The sequence below is a fragment of the Diceros bicornis genome, chromosome 31 (genome assembly GCF_020826845.1).
Source record: "Diceros bicornis minor isolate mBicDic1 chromosome 31, mDicBic1.mat.cur, whole genome shotgun sequence".
NCBI lineage: Eukaryota > Metazoa > Chordata > Mammalia > Perissodactyla > Rhinocerotidae > Diceros > Diceros bicornis.
The window spans coordinates 16,609,629-16,632,115 of record NC_080770.1 but is presented as its reverse complement, the minus strand read 5'-3'; the positions used below and the strand labels follow the sequence as shown (position 1 = coordinate 16,632,115).

At 52.0% G+C, this 22,487-nt stretch overlaps 2 protein-coding genes across 3 annotated transcripts in view; one reads left to right on the top strand and one right to left on the bottom strand.

Moving 5' to 3' along the window:
• Positions 1-22,487, bottom strand: part of SSRP1 (structure specific recognition protein 1) — a 205,995-nt gene that overhangs the window by 2,080 nt on the left and 181,428 nt on the right. The window contains exons 1-13 of one of the 2 annotated variants that reach the window (XM_058526845.1): positions 7,137-7,233; positions 6,519-6,618; positions 5,921-6,106; positions 5,217-5,322; positions 4,734-4,924; positions 4,398-4,628; positions 4,155-4,258; positions 3,923-4,051; positions 3,433-3,654; positions 2,588-2,660; positions 2,007-2,145; positions 1,803-1,848; positions 227-356 (exon numbers count right to left, since the gene is read on the bottom strand). In XM_058526845.1, coding sequence (XP_058382828.1) covers positions 227-356; positions 1,803-1,848; positions 2,007-2,145; positions 2,588-2,660; positions 3,433-3,654; positions 3,923-4,051; positions 4,155-4,258; positions 4,398-4,628; positions 4,734-4,924; positions 5,217-5,322; positions 5,921-6,106; positions 6,519-6,572 — 1,611 coding nt within the window. In that variant the 5' untranslated portion in view covers positions 6,573-6,618; positions 7,137-7,233. Of the gene's footprint in view, positions 1-226; positions 357-1,802; positions 1,849-2,006; positions 2,146-2,587; positions 2,661-3,432; positions 3,655-3,922; positions 4,052-4,154; positions 4,259-4,397; positions 4,629-4,733; positions 4,925-5,216; positions 5,323-5,920; positions 6,107-6,518; positions 6,619-7,136; positions 7,234-22,487 lie in introns of those variants that run through there. The other variant, XM_058526846.1, reaches the window with a different exon arrangement.
• The window catches only part of P2RX3 (purinergic receptor P2X 3), a 30,655-nt gene continuing 17,151 nt past the window's right edge, over positions 8,984-22,487 (top strand). Inside the window, exons 1-8 of the mRNA XM_058526860.1 lie at positions 8,984-9,304; positions 16,964-17,099; positions 17,532-17,603; positions 17,833-17,896; positions 18,631-18,724; positions 19,056-19,133; positions 19,874-20,015; positions 20,569-20,705. Coding sequence (XP_058382843.1) covers positions 9,186-9,304; positions 16,964-17,099; positions 17,532-17,603; positions 17,833-17,896; positions 18,631-18,724; positions 19,056-19,133; positions 19,874-20,015; positions 20,569-20,705 — 842 coding nt within the window. The 5' untranslated portion in view covers positions 8,984-9,185. The remainder of the gene's footprint in view (positions 9,305-16,963; positions 17,100-17,531; positions 17,604-17,832; positions 17,897-18,630; positions 18,725-19,055; positions 19,134-19,873; positions 20,016-20,568; positions 20,706-22,487) is intronic.

Here is a 22,487-nt window from a genome sequence, read left to right as displayed (position 1 = left end):
GCTCCTGGGATAGAAGAAGCCTGTCTCCTAATTCAGATTTCCCAGAAGCTAATTATCTCAAGGAACAGAGAGAAAAATTTCCAGGAAGATACTCCTCAAGGCCATAATCACTGGCTACAAAAAGCAGCCCCAGGAGGACCAATCAACAGGTCTGGCTGGTGATGGGCAGGAAGAGGTGAAGAGAATGGCTTCCCCAACACCCTCCCATTTAGAGGCGAGTCTGCACCTCCATGGGCTTCTTGCGGCTCTTGCGATCTTTGGCCATCTTGGCCTTTTTAAGCTGCTTCCGTTTCTTCTCATCCCGGTCACTGTCACCCTCATTACTGGAGGAGCTGGCAGAGGCATTGCTGTCAAACCTGCCAAGGAGAGTGGGGCAGAGACTCAGGGAGGGAGGACAGCACCCCACAGCCCCAGGCCAGGAGGAAAACAAGACCAAAGATACCTGCCCAGAGAGGGGAGAGGGAGGAGGACCACAGGACAGCCTCCACCCTCAGTCCCCAACCCTGCTTCCTCCCCTTCGCTGAGGTGGCTTCAGCCATCCCTCTCCAGACCCAGCCATGACAATGGGTTATTTGTTGAATTAATCAAAGAAAAACAAATGAACCAACGGACTTCAGCTGCTCTCTTTGGTCATGGCCTAACCCAGCTCCAACTCCATCCCCGTGCTCCTGGGGACAGAAACGCTGTCTCATCTTGCCAGGAACCTGCCCCAAGTCCACTTCTCCACCTCCTTTGAGTTAATCATCTTAACCTACTGTGTAGTCTTTTCTGACGAAGAGAGAATTCATTACTATAAAAAGTGGGGAAAACCAACTTAAGTCCAACCCAGCACATACCCACATAACTAAGTCCTACCTGATACAAGTGCAACTTCTCAGAGATGGAACTACCTTATATGTATATGGTACCAAACAGTTCTCAAGGCATTTTCACAAGCATTTGCTTACTGACCTTCATAAGTATGTGGCAAGCAGAACTAATGGATGCCTAGAGATTTTTTTTTTTTTTTTTTTGCCCAACATTCATTCCCAATTCTTCTGAATTAAGAGTTCCAATTTTCTGTTGGGAACCACCTGGCCCCCATTCAGGAGGGGCTCACCCCAACCACAGGCTCCAAGGGTGGGTACATGGCCTGGTTCTGGCCCGTCAAAGCACATGCTAATACCTCAGACTCAGGAAGGGGCAGTAACCACGCGTTTACTGCTACTCTGAGAGAAGGGCACTTCTGGGTGTTAAACCAGTAGGATGAAGCCTGCCCAGAGGTTCTGAGGGTCATTTAGCACTGCCTGGAGCAAACCAATCTAAATATAACGAAATCAGAGTAGAAACAGATTCCCCACAACTTTTGAGCACCTGGATCCAGATGCCTGAAGCCAGTCATATCCCTGGACTCTCCAGTTAGACGAACTTATAAAATTCACTTTTACGCTCAAGTTAGCTTGAGTCATAGTGCTAACCTTGGCAATCAAGAGCCTTGATCAATACAGCACAGGGGGACTCCTACCATTTTACAGGTGAAGATACAGATCCACTGACCCAAGGACTCCTGGCTAGTAAGCGGGCAAGCACTGGCTCTTCTTCCCATTCTCTCCCCACTATACTTTTCTGGCTTCACAACATGCCTTGTGCTCACAAAGCCCTTGACAATTTTTAAAGCATTTCCAGGTACCACCCCTTTGGAGCTCGCTTTTCCAACCTGGGTCAGTAGCTGATGCTGGGAAATAAGAAATGCTCAGAAATCTTCTGGTCCCTTAAGCTTACAGGTCATCACCTCACCCCTATGAGGTGGAAACAAAACTCACTCCTCCGCCACGTCTTCCTCCTCTTCACCTGGGTTGAATGACTCATCTGAAAAAGAACACAGGACACATCAGCTTTGTCCCAATGGAAATCCCACTCCCTTACCCAGACACCCAGCTCTGGCCCCAGGGTGAGCCCAACACTGGCCCCAGGGAAGAGTCTGGCCGCCCCCGTGGCCCAGCACTGCCCTGCCGAGGCCAGCCCACCGGTTTCTTCTCCTGAGTCATCGCTGCTGTCGTTGGCATTCTCCTCCCGGATCTTGCCCTCCTCCTTCATCCGCTCCAAGTAGGCATCATGTTGATCTTCATCAGAGTCGGCGTAGTCGTCATAGCCTGGGTTCATGCCCTAGTCAGGAAAGAGACGAGAGTGAGGGCCAGCTCGCCCTGATGCCAGGACCCCTCCACACTCAAGAGCACTCCCCCATGCCTGTGAGTAAGATCAGAGCAGCAGCTCCCAGGAGGCCCCGGGGCTGGATGTCCACACACAGCCAACGTGCAGGGCCTATGCCAAGGACCTCCTGCCAACTGGTTAGTCCAAGCCCCTCCCTCTCCCAGCCCACGGGGGGCTCCTGAGGGGCTGCAGAGACTGATCTAAGGTCATGCTGAGGAAACCTGCACCAGGAAGGGGAAGGGTCACACGCACCTCTTTTTTCTATAAGGGTAAGAAAAGAAGAGAGAGTGAAAATGAAGCCGGAAAACTCCTTCACCCTTTCCCCCCTGCAGAAAGAACAGGAGAGAGGCTCATCCTTTCCACACACACACACACACACACACACACACACACGTACCTCTTTCAACCCTCGGTTTTTGATGTTGAGTTTTTTTGCACTGACGAAATCAAACAGCTTCCCATACTCCTCCCTGAGGGAGATGCACCATGTTACCAGACAGGCAGGCCAACACACGGGTGGACCACACGCTGTTGTGACACCCATGGGTAGGGAGAGACTGTGGGGGACCACAGTCTCCCCTGGACCTGGACCACATTATCCAACTCAACAATTCAGAAACCCCCCAGAGGACAACAGTAAGGAAGAGTCACATACTAGTGCTGAAAGTCTTAAAAGACCAGTCTGCACAGTCTTTAGAGTTCCAGGAAAAAAAAGTGGGGAGGGGTAAGTACCTATTTACCAAATATGCAGAGAGTAGGGATGTCAGGGGAAGGGAGGTTTTCATCTTTTTACTGGTCTGTATTTCACACTTCACAGGGTTGTTATGAGGATTAAGCACGAAAATGTTTGTAAAACGTTTAGCCCACAGCGAGCACTCAATAAACATTAGCTGCTGTGTTCTCGGGCACAAAGCTCATTCCAGGAAAGCGAGAGATAGCATTTCCACCACAGGGGCAGTGGAGGAGGAGAAGGGCTAGTACTGAACACATATAGCTTTTGTAATACGGAAAACAGGTTTTTTTTTTTAAGTACAGAAAGAAAACAATGCAGAGGCTTCCAAAGATTGAGCACTCCAGGGAGAAGGAGCAAATCCCAGGGAAGCAAAAGGAAAATTCTGCTCAAGGCTTGAAAAGTCAGGGAAGAGTCACAGGCCTTGAAAGGGCCCTATGCCATTCCAGGCTTCCAGGTCGAGGCTGGGTCAGGACCAGGATGCCCAGGAAGTGACTGGCAGAGGCTCTCACCTCTCAATGCTACTGAAGGTATACTGAGTGCCCTGCTTGGTCTCGATTTCAAAGTCAAAGGAACGAGTGGTGGTGGTACCACGGGCAAAGTTGACAAAGGAGATCTCATCGAAGCGGATGTGCACTGGTGGCTTGTGGACGTAGATGAAGCCCCGCTCCAGCGGGTACAGCAGTCCTGAGCTGGCCTTGTAGGAGCAGGTGATACATTGGGCCCCTGAGTGCCTGGTGGAGGGTGCGGGGAGCCTAGTCAGTGCCTCCCTGGGCAGCAAGTGGCACAGAGCCAAGGGGCACATCTCTCAGCAGAGACACATGTGTGCTCAGGCCCCCGAGTGAGCTCACTAAGCTGCTCTGATGGAGGCGACTGACACCATTATGATACTACCCAACCAGGCCTCTAAGAGGCTGCATCCCCATCCCAGGAGGGCTTTACCAAGGAGACACGGCCGAGCCCATCCCCAGGCAGGCCAGGGCCCCAGGCCTGCACTCTCACCCTTGGAAGTTGCCTGGGACTGTGATCTTGCGGTTGACCAGCGCTTTCATGACCCGGCTGACCATCTCGTAGAGGGATCCCGACATGTTCTTGGTGAGCCGCCCCTCAAAGCGCTTCTCTACCTCTTCCCTACAAACAGAGGAAGACGAGGTCAGGAGCACTGCTGCTTTCCAATGGCACACCTGTCTCCCGCCTGGACAGCGGCAGGACACGAGTTCAGGGAGACACTCACTCATTCATGTTGAGAGTCAAGGAGATATCCTCATCCTTGGAGAAGAGGAGGATCAGGAAGTGGTAACGGGTTTGGCCCTGCTTGATGGGGGGATCCAGGCTGATCTGGTAAGGAAGAGCCGACAAGGTTTAGCACCAGCAGATGATCCAGAAGAACTTGTTGATTAACTAAACACCAGTGAGATCCGTCTACTAAAGACCTGGGCAAAAACCAGGACAGTCCACCCCAGTGGCTTCTACTTACCACAAAGAACATCTGGCGCTGGTCCTTGTGGGGCAGCAAAAAGAGACGCAATACCGTGGTGTAGGGGATCTTGTAATCGAAGGTCTTGCCATGCAGGTGCAGAAAGGTGGGGTAGATCCGAATGTCATAACGGCCTCGAGGAGTCAGACACTGCAGCTCCCGGAAGATGCAGATCGCATCTCCAGTGGCCTGGATCACATCCGCCTTAGACAGCACGTTCTGGGCAAAGGCCTACAAAAGCACACACTGGTCATGGAGCAGCAGGGATCCTGCTCCCAGGCCAGCCAGGGCCTGCTCAGCACCATCCACTCCCAAGGCGACCAAAAGAGGCCTCACCTCAACAGGGTCCACGCCATCCTCCTGGGTGGGAGGCACATAGAAGCGCACCTCCATGAGAGAGACTTCTGCATCATCGTTCTGGTGGAATTCCAGCGTCACCTCATTCTTGCCCGTGGTGCACTGGGACACATTGCTGAGGGGTATCTCGAAGACCGGCTGATCACCAATGTCAAAGGAGAGCAGCTGCCCTGTGAGGAAAGGGCTTTTTAAGCCACATGCTCCTTCCCTTGGGTCTGTGTAAACAACGTCCTCACCAGACTATAGGTTCCCTGAGGACAGGGCACCGGGGCTGTTTTGTCCAAACTGTACCCTCAAGACCACACACGGTGCCTGATATGCCGTTGGTCCTCGATAAATACATGACGAATTACAAACTAATGGGAAATCAGAGACAGTGACAGAAAGAGAGCAAAACAAGTAAAAGGCTGAAACCCTTTACCCTACCTTCACCCCCAAACCTCAGTCTTCCCCAGGACTCACCACCAAACTTTACCGTCCCCCAGTTCCAGCCTTTCACACATAGGTCCTTCTCCATCAGCTCAAGGCGGTAGTGAGTTTTGAAAAAATCAGAGAGTTTCTCAAACTCCTATAGGTGGAGGGGAGAGAGCAATCCCAGTAAAGCCCCAACACAAACTTGAACATTCTGGGATTACCCATTTCTGAGAAATTGCTCCTATATACCTCTTATCAGAAATCCATGCTGACTTAGAATCTCAGCTATAGAACTCTTTAAAAGGTTATCGAAAGAGGTTGGTTCTGGGGACAAGATCTCAGGCTGGGAGAGGAAGAACTGACATTCCTGGTTATGGGCCTCTGGTTTTGTACAGGTATTGCTTTAATGAAAGTGGAAGGTAAAATGAAGTAGCGTCTTCAACTCAAGCACATCAAAATGGAAAAACAAAACCCAAACTGAAACATCCAGCTAACACTTTGAACCTGGATAAAGGCAATGAGCAGAAACCACCAAAAAGAATCAAAACAGCAAAAACTCTTCTGGAGTCAAGACACAAAGAAACTCGGGAGACTTTGACACCCAAAGCTGAACATGGCAACGGCCCTACTATAAGGAGCCCAAACTAGCAATTACATGGTTATCAGAGGAAGTAGCCCCAATTCTCTCTAGAAGATTACAAATAAATAAGATGGCCCAGTAAAAAGAGGTTTATGGCAACAGGACATCTCACCGATTCTCGGAAGCCATCATACTTGTAGACATGGCCGTTCTTTGTGAGCAGTTTAAGTCCATGGCCCAGAGCCACGCGGCGCCAGATGCCCTCCGTCAACTCCCCAGACTGGATGTTGTCCACTTTGCCCGTCTTACTGTTCTTGAAGATGATGCCCTGGCGGCTCAACTTCAGCCGGCCATCATTCTGTTGGAAAAACAGGTCCAAATGCACAGGGACGGTACACAGTGCATACCGGGTACAGTCCCACCCAACACCCATCCTAGGCTGGCCAGGTATCAATGCAGGAGCAAAGGCTGAAGTGGTGAGGGCCAGTAAGAAGAGACAAGTAGTCAGAAAGTCTGGATTCTATCCTGGCTCTGGCATCCAGAACGCTTGCAGGTCCTCAGTGTCAGGATTCAGGATTGAGCAGCATGTACGATCCCTTAACTCTTACACTATATCTCCATATTGCCCTTTGTTGGGGAAACACTAGTTACACATTATACTCAACTCCTTTTCCAAAGTAGCAACATTATCAAAGCCAGCTCTTGTTAATGGCCAAAATGCCTACTCCCCTTCCCTCTCTCTCCTGTATTAAAGGCCAAGCCCTTCTTACCATGGAGCCTTTCACCTCCTGATAGATGTCGTTGAACTCCAGTGTTTCTGCCATGCTGACCTGCTCCTGATGGCCTCAACTAGGAGCCTGGCCCCAACTCCTGGATGGGTATAAAGACACTCAGCAGGTTGGAAATCTGAATTCAAGTGGGAGATAGATAAGCATGAAAGATAACACCCCACTCTGCCCAGGATGGAGCCAGGTGGCAACCCTTGGCTGCGCCTGGGATGTCTCAGGATCTCCTCTGCCTGGAAAGCTACAGGACGGCTCGGCAGAGCTCGAGGGGCCAGGCCCAGCCCAGGCTGGAGAACTGGGCCTGGAGTAGCGCTTACATCCCAACCAGACACCCGCTCTGGGCGCTCCACCGGGCGCCATGGCAACGAGCGGCGGAACCCCAGGGCCTGCCGGAGCCTGCAGCTCGCCCGCGCCCCAACCCAGCTCAGAGCGCAGGGTTTCCCTCCCAGCGCTCCCACCGCGCCGCGGCCCCAGACCCACAGTTCCCCTCTCCCCCTAAAATGGATTCGCCCGCTGCCGTAGATTCGAACGCGGACTGGTCCATCTGAAGCGTCCCGCGGGGGAGCGGGTCCCTCTCCGGGCACGGGGACGGCGACCACCCACCTTCCCAAGCTGCAGCCTCGCGACGGCCCCGGTGCGGGCGGTGGGCGCGCTGGGGGACGCGGGGGAGGGGGGCGGGGACACGGGGGATGGGGCAACGCGGGGGAAGCTTTTCCCGCGTGCGCGGCCCCCCGTCCTTCCAGCGGAAGCCGTGCACAGACCATAGAGACGACGAGCTGGTTAGAGAGACCCGAGCCCTGCCGGCCAAGGAGGCGGTCACATAGAGCGTCGGCGGCTCTGGAGGACCTGAGGGAAGCCGGCCTGCGATGAAGTCCTACCCTCGTGGAGTCCGACTAGAAAATGGGGGCGCATAGGCCTCTTCGGAATTACAGACTCTTCTTTAGCGGAGGGCTAGGTTCTAAAAAGAACTTGTGGAGTTTTATTTTGCAGACTTTCCACAGATGCGTGTGTGTGGGTGTGTGGGTGTGTGTGTGTGTGTGTGTGTGTGTCCCTCTCTCCTGCACGATAGTGCTTTCAGTGGAAAGGAGGCTGTAGGACAAGAAGAAAAATATTTAGAGAGTTGTGGCGAGAAATGGCCCCTCCCACTGGCTGCCAAGAGCAGCCCGTACAGTGTGTGACTGTACTTTTCTCCCTGTCACATGGGATTGGATCCTTTTTAAATGAGTTCACAATCTGCACCCCAAAATTTCAAGTCTGTAACTGCAAGGTATGGGTCGCCTGGAAGAGGCTGGCAAAGGCGGTATCAAGTTCAACTCTGGTGTCAGATTCACCGTGGAGCCGGAGCTGATTTGAAATCACGTCAGCCTGGGATTGCAGAAGCCGGGGCCCCCTGTGTAGTCCTAGGGCGCCTGTTGCAAAATCAGAGGAGGCCAGACCTTGAAGAGATGTTTGAATTTGTCTACTCCAACCTCCTTTTGCAGATGGGAAAACTGGTCTCAGTGAGTTGGCAACAAAGATGGAGACTAGAACCCAAATCTCCTTACTCCAGCCCAGTTCTCTTCAGTCATAATCACCGTGACTTTACATTCAGAATGATTGATATGTGTCCTGTATGAAGACACTAGGACAGAATATTTAAACTCCAGGTTTCTCTGACAGTCTGACTTAAAACAGTTACAAAAGCTTGCTAATTCAAGTCCTGGGATAAGAGACAATGGGAATACACTGTTGATCCCTGAACTCATGGCTTTAACCTCAGACTAATGGCTATTCCACCACTATCTAGCAACATAAATTCAACTGGATTCAGTAAATGTGTATTGAGCTCCAACACAGTTACAGGATTTGAGGAAACTAGTAAGACGGAAACAGCCCCAGACTTCCAGGAGCATGTAATCTAACAAATGATTCAGATAGGTGAACTGACAGTAAAACAAAAAATTCCGACGTGATAATGCTATGCTATAGGTAGAGCTTCAGCCACTGCCATCTTGAGTAGGAAATATGAACTTTGTGACTCTTCACTCATCCCCTCCCCAGAGACCCAGAGAAGTGTGTTCAGGAGACCCCTCCCCCTGACCCATGCTATTGAAGGCAACTGGGGAAGGGAGGGGTTGGCTGCAGAATTGAGTGGCTTTAGGAAGACACTTAGGAATGAAGGGGGTACTCAGCTCAGGCAGGCTCTTAGGTGGCTGGGGGATGGGGCATTGCAAGGGGCTTTAAGGAGAGAATGAAGCAGCTGGTGAGCTGGGATGAAGATGCAGCATAAGAGAACGGAACAGAAACGGTAGACAGAGTGCAGATAAAACACGAGTCCCAGAGGGCCCTAGCCAGCTGCATCCCAGGCAATCAGGAGCCTGGGATTGGAGACCCCACCCCTGCCGTGACATCACAGGGGAGTGGGGTGGAGACGAACAAAAAGGGGGTCCCCCGCCCTGGCCTTGGACTCTTGGCAGCCTAGAGTGTCAAGAGCAGAGAGAGCCTGGGCACTGGGTTAGGACTGCCTGACTTAAAGAAGCAGGATCCCCATTCCTCAAGCCCCTCTAAGCTGCCCCCTCCAGGCCTTGATCTCTATCTCCCCATCCTGAGGACCTCTCCCTCCTGAGGCCGCCACTGGGTCTCTCCTGAGTAGCCTCTGATCAGTCTCTCAGCATGAACTGCATATCAGATTTCTTCACCTACGAAACCACCAAGTCAGTGGTTGTGAAGAGCTGGACCATTGGGATCATCAACCGAGCAGTTCAGCTTCTGATCATCTCCTACTTTGTAGGGTGAGTCTGTGGCCTTCCAAGTCCTAGGAGGGAGGGCTGCCTGGTGTCCTGTCCTGCCCCTCCTCCCCTCAGTGTGGCCGTCCAGCCTCCTGAGCTTTTCTTGGGGGAAAGTCTCTTCTGTGGAGCCATGTCCCAAGGACTGGCCTCTGCCACCGCCACTAGGGATCTGGTCCCCTGATAAGTTCTCTTTCCCAGAAAATCCTCCGGAGTTGGAGGGTGGTCTCTAGGCACATACCACAAGGATGGGAGTCCCCGTCCCGGCACTACCCTCTACCGGGAGAGGTCCCACGTGGCCATCTCCCTTCTCCCCCTTCTCATCTCCCCCCGGCCAGAGAACAGACAGACCCCCCGCCACACACACACATCTTCCCATTCCCCTCAGTCAACTCTTCGGGGTCTGAAACAGACACGGAAGCACAGGGAAGGGGAAGGAAAGGCACTGAAATCAGGGAGATGGTGACAGGTTGGTCAGGTTGATGGCAAGGTGGGAAGGAGAGACCTGGATCTGCTTTAAAATGAGGAATTCCCCTTGTGGCATGGGGAGATGGCGAGAGAACGTGGAAAGGGGAGAAGCCCTTGCTCTTGGAGGGAAGGACAAAGCAGGGGAAGATCTGCCCCTTGGGATGGAGGGGAGGTGTGGAGAAACACAGACACAGATAACACTCAAGGGAAGAGTTGCTGAGGAGAAAAGTGGCTTTTCTGAACAGGATGTAAGGTCCTTCATCAAGAATCCAGAAATGCTCCTCTTTGTCAGAAAACATAAATGCCCTACTTCTACCTGACTTCGCACCATATAACCCATCCTGGGAGTTGCTTAAGAGCCAGCGAGGTCCAAACACCCTCTCTGAGCCCCTGCCTCTTGGAGGCACCCACACCCACCCACACGCGGGCGTGCACACACACACACAGACATATATGCACAAAAGGCCATGGAGCAGACAATGGCTGGGGACAAAACACAGGTTCTGTTCTTCTTGTGGTCATTCGCACACACCAGGAAATACAGGCAGAACCCTCAAGGGCTTTCTTTCCTGGTGTGCAGGTCTCTAGTCTTGTGCTGTTCCTTGAGACAATGGGTCTGTGTGTGTGAGACAGCAAGCCACTGACAACTGTCGTGGGTTAATTCAAGCAAGTTAAAGGAGACATCTATGTTCATGGGGGCTGGAGCAGCGTGTGAGGGGGTCTGCTTGCTGAAGGTCGGAGTAGTGTGTGAGGGTGGGGGTATGTGGAAAAGTGAGTAGACGTGGATTAAGGGACTTTTTGCTCCGTGTGCCTGGTGAGAGCCAGTAGGCTTCATTTATGCGGATGTTGTAGACAAGACTGTACATCTGTGCTCCTAGCAGAGATATTAGAGAAGGGATTCAAGCTTTAGGGTAGGATTAAATGACCTTGAAGTTCCCTTCCAACTTTGAGATTTTGTGAGATACAATATTTGGAAATGTTCCATGTCCACATCTCCAAAGTTGGTGCTTAAAGATTCCATGTTCACATGCACATGCGATGCTGTGATTGTTTATAGCCACAAGATGGTATGTTGGTCCAGGTGAGGGCATAAAGGTGCCTCAGCACATTCCCAGCCTGGCCCAGCTCCATCGGCTTCAGGCGGGAGCTTGATGGAGAGTAGAGACAGCCGGCTCCTGGGCCAGCCTGTTCAGCTCCCCCACTGCCCTTGTCTCTCCCTCATCATGATCCAGTCTGATGCTCTCATCCTCGGTGCAGGAGCCCGGCCAGCTGGAGAGGCTCTTTTGCTTCTTGATATCCAATCCCATCCATCTCCCAGCCTAACAGCTCCCCATGGAGCAGCTCTTTCCAGTTATATCACTGCGCTCTGCAGCCCAGCCCCCAGGCCTGAGCCCATCTCTGTGCACATGAGCCCATGCACCATCAGGACTTCATGAATCCGTTGTCATCAATTTAGCAAAAATGTATTGAGTCTCTCTTCATGCCAGGCATTATGCTCCGAGGACAGAATGGTGGGCAAAAGCAGGCAGGGTCCTCAACCTCCTGGAGCTTACAATGCAAGAGATGGACATTAATCAAATAATCTCTGCAAACAAATGTAAAATTTCAGCTGCAGCTCAGGATTCAAAGAAGAGGTGCACAGCGCTAGGAGAGCTGCTGGTGTGGAGGTAGTTGGCCTCGTCGGGGAACTCAGAGAAGGTTTTCTGGAGATGTGACATCCGAGGCAATGTGAAAGAGCAGCTCAGGTGAAAGCAGGAAAAGAAGTTTGAAGGCAAAGAAACCCAGCCGCACAAAGGGAAAGAGCCTGGCGAATGGGGAGAAGAAAAGAAGGTCTTTATGGCTGGAGCAGAGGGAGCACAGGTGAGGGTAGTGTAAGCTGGGGGTGGGAGCACAGACAGAGGCCCCACCTCAGATACCCTCATATCTTTTTATTTTAAAGAATCATAATGGATGGGAAGCTGCTGAAGCTTCTTAACCTGTGTGTGTGTGTGTGATTGAGAGAGAGACAGACATGATGAGATCTGAGTTGGGAAGATCACTCTGGCTGATACGCCAAGGGTTTGGAGCGGGTAGGAGTGGACACAGGAAAACCTGTTAAGAGGCTGTGCAGTCATATGGGGGAGATGATGGAGGCTTGGACTCGATAGAATTTGAAAGGATTTTTAATGCTGTGATGTTAATGCTTCAGTAACACTTGAATCTCTCCTATATTAGCCCTGCCGGGTAGACCAGATGCACAACCTTATCTAGGCCCTGTGTGACATGAGCCAACCATTTCTCTTACGCACTCACAGCAACACACACCTAATCGTCCCCACACACGCACTCACCCCTGCCTCTAGCCTCCACTGCTTGTCTGTAGTTGACACCACCTCATCTTGTGTCTCCTTTACCCACCCCAGGTGCAAAGAGAGGCCAGGACTTACCTGGTGTTTCTCACATCGTCTCTCCTGTGCCCGGGTAGTAATCCCCAGTCTCCTTTGTGAGGTGGGACTTCCTAAGAGCCAGTCTGTTTTCTGGATCCAGTGGAGACCTGAGGAGGAAGTGGTAGGAGATCCCTGGGACCTGAGTCTCCAGAAGCGCTGGCTGGGGTACAGTCTGAGGTTCGTTTCCAGGGCCTTCCCAGAGGAAGCTGCTGCCCTGCAAACTAGCGGTGAGGGCACTCCCAGCCCTTTGATGCTCCATCCATTGGAAGGATCTGTGGTGGTTGAACCCCATCACAGCCCTGCTCCCCCAACTGTTCCTCCCCCTGCAAGGCCAGATCCACAAACTTACCATTTGCACAGCTACCCGCTTTGGTTCATAATATTCAGCCTTATTCAAATCTTATATAGAAGCTTAATACATAAAGCAGTTAAAGGCTGCTCTAGTTTAAAGAGAAGGGCCAGGAATTCCATCTTCTTGCCCCTCTACCCCATCTTCTCAGCTTAAGGTAGCACCCCAAGGCACCTTGTCGGCACACTAGGGGACATTTAGGTGGGAAGACCTGTTGGAGCCCCCCACCTTATAGGTTTAGAGAGAGGAGTGGCTTTCATTTTTGTCTCCCCTCTCCCCTCAACCGTATGATGGGGAGACCATGGAACTTGGGGCACTTGGTTAGAAGCCTGCTCTGACACCAACTAGGAGTGACGCTTGGACCGGCCACTTTATAACTCTAAGTCTCAGTCCCCGTATCTGGAAAATGGGTTTAGGAATGCTTCTCCCAGGGAGTTATGGTGAGGAAAGGTAACATGTGTCAAGTGTCTTGCCTGAGATGGGCGACTCAGTAATAGATGGTGACTATTATTATTTCATAGACTCCCCATCATGCCTCCCCATTTCCCTCTGCCAAGCTTACACCTTCCTGAGAGATCCCTCTCCTCCTGGCAGACACAACACACACTCCTCACACCCACTGCCTGGCGTCCTCCCTGACTCCTTGGGGCTGGACAGGAGGGGGTGGGGCCGCTGCTCTGGCCTCCTTCCTGCACATCCCACCTGCCAAGGAGCTGCCACCCGCCTTCCGCTCTATAAATAATAAACCAGGAACACAAGAAAAAAAGATAAGTCAGAGCAGCAGAGTAAATGCCAAGAACCAAAGGCTCAGTCCTGCCCCGTCTCCTCAGCCTCTAGGGACGGACTCAATGCCTCCGTTCTGGAAATGAAGCATCCCCTTATTTCAAGCTACCCTGATGACGTCCTTGGCCCCGAGGGGCCACTGAAATTCTTCTGCTTCTTATTTAACTTGGAGAGGGAAGTCAGATGTGGCCTCTCCTCCCCACTGGGCAGAAGAAGGAGCCCTGAAGGAGGAGGAGGAGGAAAGAGATTGGTTAATTGTTCCTGCAAGCTCTCAGGCCCTTCCTCCTGAGACTTTCCTAAGCTAGAACATGCTCTCCCTGGTGACAGGTGGGGGCCAGCAGGACAAGGACCAGGATCCAGTTCAGGGGGCCAGCTGGAGACCCTGTAGTGAGGTGGTTGTGAGCAGTCTGCCTGGGTTGGAACCCACATATCAGCTTCCCAATTGAGCTCACCACTCGTTCTGTGCCTCAGTCTCCTCATGTGTAACATAATGATAATAACAGAGCTGTCTCATTGGGTTGTGGTAAAGAGTCAATGAATCCTTAACACATACAGCACTTAGCGTGCTGCGTTGATTACATGATAATAATAGTCTGAACTCTGCTTCTCACCTGCAAATGTTCCTGGAATCTAAGGACAGGGGGAGGGGCCTCAGGAAACGTTTCATTAGATCAACATTCAGAGATGTGTCCATTCCGTGGCCAGGCGCACTGAGGTTCCAGAGAGTGTGTCGTGACTGTGGCTTCCACTCGGCTAAGTGTCCAGCAGGCACAAAGTTGCTCTCAGCTGGGAGCAGAGAGACCTGGGCCTTAGACCTCACTCCCTCCGCCCTGCAGGGGTCCAGGCCGTGAGCTAATAATGCTCATTTGGATAACATCCTTTCCGGTAATGGATGCTCCTTTCTCTTCTGCCAGGACAGAAGATGATGGATGAGATTTCTATGTGAGCCATCCTTTTTTGCGAGGCCTTAATGAAACCCCTCCTCTTCCAAAAAAACAAGAGGAGAATGCTAGGAAACAAAGCCCACCACACCACACACTTCCATAGAGGCGTGGTGTTCGTAAGAGCATTTTACAAGCACGAGAATAACTCTTAATGGTGCATTAGTGAGGATGTTGCCTCCTATAAGGCAGCGACAATAAAACAGGTGACAGGTTAGGAGCCATCTGCCAGTGCTGGCTGTGACTCTACCCTTTCTCTCCCACTCAAGAGAGCATTCAGAATTCAAGCACATGAGGGATCCCCATTATGGAGGTAACTCCGAACCCTCTCACTAAAAACTGGACAAGGAGCCACTTGCAAACATCAGCCTGTGTTCACATAAACATGACGGGCAGGTGCCCATCCCACCAGTGACTGTGACCCCCAGCATGACTCTGGAGCTGCTCCCCTCTGTGTCTCCCAACATCAGGAGACCCCAGAGGTCATCCAGTCCAACCTCCTCCCCAGGAAGGAGCCTCCTCTTGGCACAGGTGGAAGGTGGGCATCAGACCTCTCCTTGACTCTTCCCAGGCATGTGGCACTCACTACCTCCCACAGCAGCCTGTGCATGGACGGCTCTCTGGGGGTTAGAGAGCTCCTGGCCTGAAGTCCTAACCCACTCCTTATAAATTTCTCAGGCCAGTCCATGTGCTGCCCTGGGCAGTGTCCTGGCCTAGGGCCCCCAAGCTTTGTCTTCTCTGCGCTACACAATCTCCAGTTCCTTCTGCTCTTCTTCTGCTTCATCTCCATCTTCATCTTCTTCATCTTCATCGGATGGGGCTCTCCAACCTTGTACCACCCTGGCTAGCATGCAGAAAGTGACCCTAACCCAGCATTTCTAAAAGTGCACTCCTAGATTCCTTGAGATGTCACCAGCGTTTCTGCAAAACTGAGCGTGCATTTTCCAAACATATTTGATGAGGTTTTCTCACCTGTACAATGGGACAGTAACAGCATCTGCCTCCCAGTGTGTTGTCAGGAACAACTGGGAGTGCCCCACGGGCTGGAAGCCTAGTGTCCAGGCCGAGAGTGGCTTGAGCCTTGAGGGCTGTGATGGGTGATTTCAAATGGAAAGGTGGGCACCTCACAGAAATGCAGAGGGAAGAGTTGTCAGCAAGTGTCTTCTTGCTGCTGGGGAAGGCTGAGAGAGTCCAGGGAGGGAGGTGGGGATGGAAGAAGGGGGCCCTCCCTGATCCGCATGATGGGGCGATGGCTGGAAGCTGCAGGGAGCAGCAGTACAGGTAAATGTCCACTGGGTGGCAGCACAAGCCAAGGAATAAGATCAGAGGCCCTTCCTCCCTCCCAACCCAGCTCCATGTACCTGCCAGGTAAAGGCTCAGCCTCTGCCCTCCTTCCCCCTCCATCCATAGAGGGACACTGCCCAGTGTCCAGCTCCCAGGTGCCTTCAATGTCTGACTTCCTGAACACCTACCACGTGCCAGGCACTTAGGGTACAGCCATGAACAAAGCCTGGGATGCATGGGGTCAGAGGCCTAGGATCCACCCCTTCTCTCTCCAGGATGCCTGCCAGAGAGACAGCCTCCGCAGTCAGCGGGAATGACGATGCGTTCTCCACTGGGCGAGTGAAAATTGGTTCTTGAGGGATAAAACTACCTCACTCTTTTAATGTATAAAGCACAAAGATACATACAGTACATAAACAGCTATCTATACAGTAGCCCCCCTTATCAGCAGGGGGTACACTTCAGGACCCCCTGTGGATGCCTCAAACGCCAGATAGTACTGAACCCCATATATACGATGTTTTTTCCTATACATACATACCTATGATAGTCTAATTTGTAAATTAGGCACAGTAAGAGATTAACAAGAATAACTAATAATAAAATAGAACAATTATAACAGTATACTATGTTGTAATAAAAGTTACGTGAATATGGTCTCTCTCTCTCTCAAAATCTTATCGTACAAATTTAATGCCTCTTCCATCTTCACCGAGCACTTTTCACTCACTTTAGCCATAACTTTTGCAGCCTGTGCGGCACTGAAACTAGCACGAATTTGTTTTTCCTTCACAATTTCACGGAGAAAAGATCCGATCTTACCGTAGATCTTAGCAACCTCAGCAAAGGATTTTTTTTTTCTTTCCTTATTAAGTCGAGACCTTTCACCTTTCCGCTTAAAGGAAGCCCTTCACCGCTTCTCTTTGGCACAGCCTAATTGGCAGCACCACTACTCTTGCGCTTTGGGGCCATTATTAAGTAAAATTAGGGTTACTTGAACACAAGCCCTGTGATACAGTCGATCTGATAACAGAGAGGACGGCTAAGTGGCGTATACAGCGGGACGGTGTGAGAGTGCAGTTCAAAACTTATGAACTGTTTATTTCTAGAATTTTCCATTTAATATTTGCAGACCGCCATCGACACAGGTGACTGAAACCACAGAAAGCGAAACTGCAGATAAGTGAGGACTACTGTTGTATTAAAATTTCATGGGGGGGTTACAATTAGGAAAAAAAAGTCTAAGAAGGCTCCTTAGGGGGAAAAGATGGAGAAGCACTACTCTAAGCCAACCCAGGGCCCACTCTCAGGTCCCCTGCCTCCAGCACAGGCCTCCCCCTGCCAGGCAGGAAGGAGACCTCTCCCAGCCTCTGTCTGATGGGCCTAGATCCTTCTCTCTTGCTCTCCCGCCCAGGTGGGTTTTCTTGCATGAGAAGGCATACCAGGTGCGGGACACAGCCATTGAGTCCTCGGTGGTAACCAAGGTGAAGGGCTTTGGACACTATGCCAACAGAGTCATGGACGTGTCTGACTATGTGACCCCACCCCAGGTACGGTCTCCCACCCCAGGGCACAGTGTGGATGCCTAGACACTGGGCAGGTTGGAGGGGAGGGGGCAGGGCAAGGAGAGTGCTCAGAGGAACCCCAAACCAGAATCTGGGCATCAGTGGCCCAGAGAACCCCCAGTGGCTGGGAGGAGAGGGGAGCTTGGGCCTGCCCTAGGAAGGCAGCACTGGGCATCGGGAAAGCTGGGTTCCCCTCGGGATCTGCTAACTTGTCGTATAATCAAGGGCAACACACAGAGGAAGAAGAGGGGCCAGAGGGTGGTTGGAAGAGCCTGGTCTGTCCTTTACTCGCCCTGTGACCTTGGCCAGATCTCTCAACCTAAGCCTCAGTTTCCTCATCTGTAGAATGGGGATAACAAGGGTACCACCTCACGGATTGGCATTGTTGCATTTTCTTCTCTCCTTTCCCTTCCCAAGGGCACTTCTGTCTTTGTCATCATCACCAAGATGATTGTTACGGAAAACCAGATGCAAGGATTCTGCCCAGAGGTGAGGGGAGGGAGGGAGGTCGGATGAAGTGGGTCATGGAAGAACGTGTTTGGGGGGGAGCTGGAAGGGAGGAGTGAGGGTGTAAGTAGAGGACCAAGGTCCGGCCTTGGTGCCGTGTCTGGGACCTCCACCCTCCAGAGGCCACTTGTGGGAAGGCAGTGGGAGCTGAGGAGCTCACCCAGGACCAGCTCAGGGTCCTTCACCCACCTGCGGACCTGTCTCCCCACAGAGCGAGGAGAAGTACCGCTGTGTGTCAGACAGCCAGTGCAGGCCCGAGCGCTTCCCGGGTGGGGGTGAGTGCAGCCCCTTCCTCGCCCCTCACAACCCCAAAGTGTTAGTGGGACCCTGAAAGGCAGCACACCCCCCAAGGGAGAGAGCCTACCCTAGGCGAAGGAGTGGGAATTGGCCTATGTCATGTAACTCTGCCGGCATTTATGGATGCCCACTGTGTGCCAGACCCTGCAAGGCTGGCCCCAGAGGAGTTCCCAGTCCAGGGATGGTGGTAACAGATGGGTGTGCCACAAGGTGGCAAGTGCTGTCAAGGAGGTACTGTGGGAGCCAGGGGAGGGAGGGAGATTGGCTTTGGGTGGATGGCCCCAATGGCTTCCTAGAGGTGGTGACATTTGAGACAGGCCCTGAAGGATGGGTAGGATTTGACAGTATGGGGGGGCCTCAAAAGAACATTCTAGGCAGAAGGAACAGCTGTAGCAAAGGCTCAGAGGCCAGGAGGAGCATGCAGTGACTGGGGAACAAGGAGGACAAGGGGCCGTCGGGGTGACTGGGGCTTGGAAAGTGTGAGAGGAAGGCTGTCACCTCCCTTTGACTTGGTCTAGGGCTTGGAAGGAGGGGAGAGGAGAGTTCTTCAGGGCTAACGTGCCACCAGTCTGCCTCCCCTGCCCCATCTGTCTTTCCCTCCACCTGTGGGGACCCTCTGTATGTGGGGGGGGGTCCCTGAGGAGGGGGCTTGGGGGGAAGAGAGTGGCAAAGGGCCAGGTGGGCACCCAGCACTGTGGTTCCACCCTCGCAGGGATCCTCACTGGCCGCTGCGTGAACTACAGCTCTGTGCTCCGGACCTGTGAGATCCGGGGCTGGTGCCCTGCTGAGGTGGACACGGTGGAAATGTAAGGACTTGAGCCAGGCGGGAGGAGAGAGGAGCCACCCCAGCTCTCCTCTGCACCTGTGGGAACTCTGCATCTCTGAGCTTGCAGCACGTCTGTGGGCATCCCTAGTAGTGTCCACTCTGGGGTGGGGAAGGGGCCTCAGGATATCATCTTCCCGGACAGCCCACTTCACGGGCCACCCTCCTGTCCCTCTGACCCTCAGACCCAGAGAGGCCACGACCATGTGCCCGTTGGGAGATGTCCACCGGGAAAGGTGCTCCCTGGGGTGAAAGCGCCCCTTGTTTCTCCTTCCTCTTCCCAAGCAGCTGAGGCCTCCTGTTCTCACCCACAGGCCCGTCATGATGGAGGCTGAGAACTTCACTATTTTCATCAAGAACAGTATCCGTTTCCCCCTCTTCAACTTTGAGAAGTGAGTCCTAGCTCCCTCCCTCAAGCCAGGCAGCAGGGCACCCACCCCACCTGGCACCGCGTTTCAGAGGAGCGGGAAGGCCTGTCACCACGTTTCTCCCCACTTTCTCCCGGTCTCCCCATCTCCCTGGAGCTCTTATTCCCAGCCTCCCTGCCAGCCCTGACCACCAAGTGTGGGGTGGACTCTGGGGCCAAGTTCTCGGCCGGCCTCCCTGCCTGGGGGCTCAGAACCCACATGGGAGTTTTGCTTGGGGCCGGGGAGGGACAAGTGAAACCTGGGCCTGGAACTCAGGTGCCTCCAAAGGTGGGGGCCGGAGGGCGCACCCGATTGCTTGTCTCCCCACATCAAGCCCAGGTGTGGGTGCCCCTTTCCTCTTAGTGAGCTCAGCCTCTCTTCATTGACTCCCTGGCTCAACAACTCCTCTGTGCATATTGGGCGTGTGCAAACACAAAGCCAGGCAGGACGGAGGTGCCAGGGGTAACCAGGTGTGACTCCTGCCCTCCAGGAGCCCCAGCCTGGGAGCTGAGGGGACATTAGACACACAGCCCTAATACAGGAGAGGTGATGGGAGTTACAAGGAAGATACAGGGACGGAGGTGAGGGATACAGCGAGCATCTGAGAACTCACATCCGCCTGCCTCGGCGCGTAGGGCCCTGAGGCTCCCGAAGGCTAGAGAAACATTTGTGCAAGACTGTCTTCACATTAACCCTGGGCCTTGCCTCTCTCCTCTCCTCCCCAGGGGAAACCTCCTTCCCAACCTGACAGCCGCCGACATGAAGACATGCCGCTTCCACCCTGACAAGGCCCCCTTCTGCCCCATCTTGCGGGTGGGGGATGTGGTCAAATTCGCGGGGCAGGATTTTGCGAAACTGGCCAGCACGGTGAGGACTTAGCCAATCTTCCACGACCCGAGCCAGGGAACTCCCCCTTCCCGGACTTAGGGGGCCCTTTGGCAGGCAGTGGGGCGCTGGGGAAGAGGAGAGGCAGCGAGGCAGCGCCACCTGGTGGAAGCATCTCAGGCCTGCAGCTGGCTCTGTGCCTAAGCCATTTCCACCCAGCCCTGCCCTGAGTCTTGTCTCCCTCACCCTTCCCCCCAAGCCTGTTTCCCATTCCTGTCTTCCCATTTCACCTGCAGGAGGAGGCCCTAGATCTTTGAAAAGGCTCACACAATGGGAAAGTGGATCTTTGGCCACTTTCTCTCTCCTGAGTTGGCTAAGGGTCTGAAGTTACCAAAAGCAGGATTTAGAGGCTCAAGTACAGTACTTCACCAAGCAACGTGTGATACACCACTTTTCTCACTCCCTTCCTCCGTCCTCCACCTAGAGAATGGAAAGAAATCACTTGTCTATTTGTCACGAATCCCCCAGCCCCCAGCCCGGTCAAGGACGGGGAGGTGGAGGGCTACAGAGAGCTCACATCCGGCCCTTTCTCCAGGGCGGAGTTCTAGGCATTAAGATCGGCTGGGTGTGCGACTTGGACAAGGCCTGGGAGCAGTGCATCCCCAAGTACTCCTTCACCCGACTTGACAGTGTTTCTGAGAAGAGCAGCATCTCCCCAGGCTACAACTTCAGGTAATTCCCCGTCTCCTGGGACATCAGGAGAAGGCGGCGAGGGCTGTCTAAAGAACTACATCTACACCCGCAATGCGCGAGTATTGGGAAGAAAAGGCCCCACATTCCCCCATCAGGTTTCTGCTCAGACTTAGGAAGGACTTTCCAACAGTCAGCCACTCGGAGACGGATAGGCTGTCCCATGAGATAATGGCGCCCCATCCTGGGAGGGAACATGCCGAGGACTCATGCTCCCGGCTGGGAGTTAAACCACCTGACCAAGGTCGCCTGCAATGTTGGGTTCTGTGATTCTGAGCCCATCTTAGCTCTGGCTCTGCCTACGTAACTCCCAGGTAGCCCCATTCCTTCCCCTGGACCTGAGTTTTCTAGGGTTTCTTGCTCCACAAAGCAAGGGCAGTAGCTGGTGTCAGTTTACAAGATGGAAATTTTGTATTTCTGTCTGTAACCGGGACATTTCTTTGGAGTCACAAATAACAATGACTGGTTATTAGTTCTTCAGTGCCTTCCCAAACAAGAACTCCAACCAGCCTTTAAATAGGATCTAACTTATTTTCCCAATTTATATTTCCCAAATATGCCTTGAGACATAGGGGATCTCCCCCTGCCCCTCATTTTGAAGAAAGGGAAAGAGAAGAACCATGGAGATAAACTATTTGGAACCAACTGAAAGCCCCTCATTGAGCCCTGACCTTCTCCCATCCTAACTTTCCCATTTATGAAATGACAATAGTACTGTTATTGTCTTGAGGATCCTATTAGGCAATGTGTGAAAAGCTTCAGCTCTCTGGGGGTTTTTCCCCTTAATTTTTGAAGATCCTGATGTTTCTGATTAAGTATGCACTGTTCTACACTAAACATGCTAAATAGGCTGTGATCAGGAAAAAAATATGTATAAGAATATATTTCAGTTATATGCAAAGAATTGTTGGTCAAATTTCTTTTGTTGTAGTGGTATTTTCCAATATAATGGCACACATAAGCCAAAAAAAATTAGTTCACCTTTTTTTACCTTTGTTTGTAGTTTCAGAAAGTAATTATCCACCACATTAAGCTTTATATTTAATAGTTAAAATGTATATGTATATTCTCTGGAAAGAAGATTTTTTTAAAATTGAAAATGCTTTCATAATCAACTCCAAACTTTAAAAAAAAACATAGGAAACAACACATATTTTAAAGTAGGTTAAAAATACTATTTGGCTCCGCAGCGGAAATTGGCATATTTATTCAGTCGGTACATCACACTGAGATCAATACAAAGGATATCTGTATGATGGCTTAAAATAGTAACATATTAATAAAATGCTTATGATCTAAAATGCAAGTTTTCATCTCTGTAACTTCCCGCTGGCCATTGGGAATTCTTCAATCCTCCAAATAACTCATTTGGCAGGAAAGCTTACGAAGAATATAGCTACTATGAAGACCCTGACTATTGGTGTCACACAGCTTTAGAACAATGTCTTTCCTTTAAAGAAGAATCGTTTGGAGTTTTTGAGCTCCACCTTTATTGTGCAATGGCTGGCCTCCCTGCCTCCCCGCCCAGGCAGGTAGGACATGAGATGGACCTACTCCTAAGTAAGCATGGAATTATATTTGCAGAGTCAGATCAGAGGGTCTCTGAGGACCCTGCGAGTGTAATTCCTGGGGGCCTAAAGGAAACTGTCTGAGAGGTGTGGGTCCCAGATAACTGACCCCCTCACCAAAGACATCCAGACCAGAGTATGAAGGAGCAAAGCTCTTCAGTTCAACCCTTGTGGTTTCCAGAGGGCCCGAGGAATC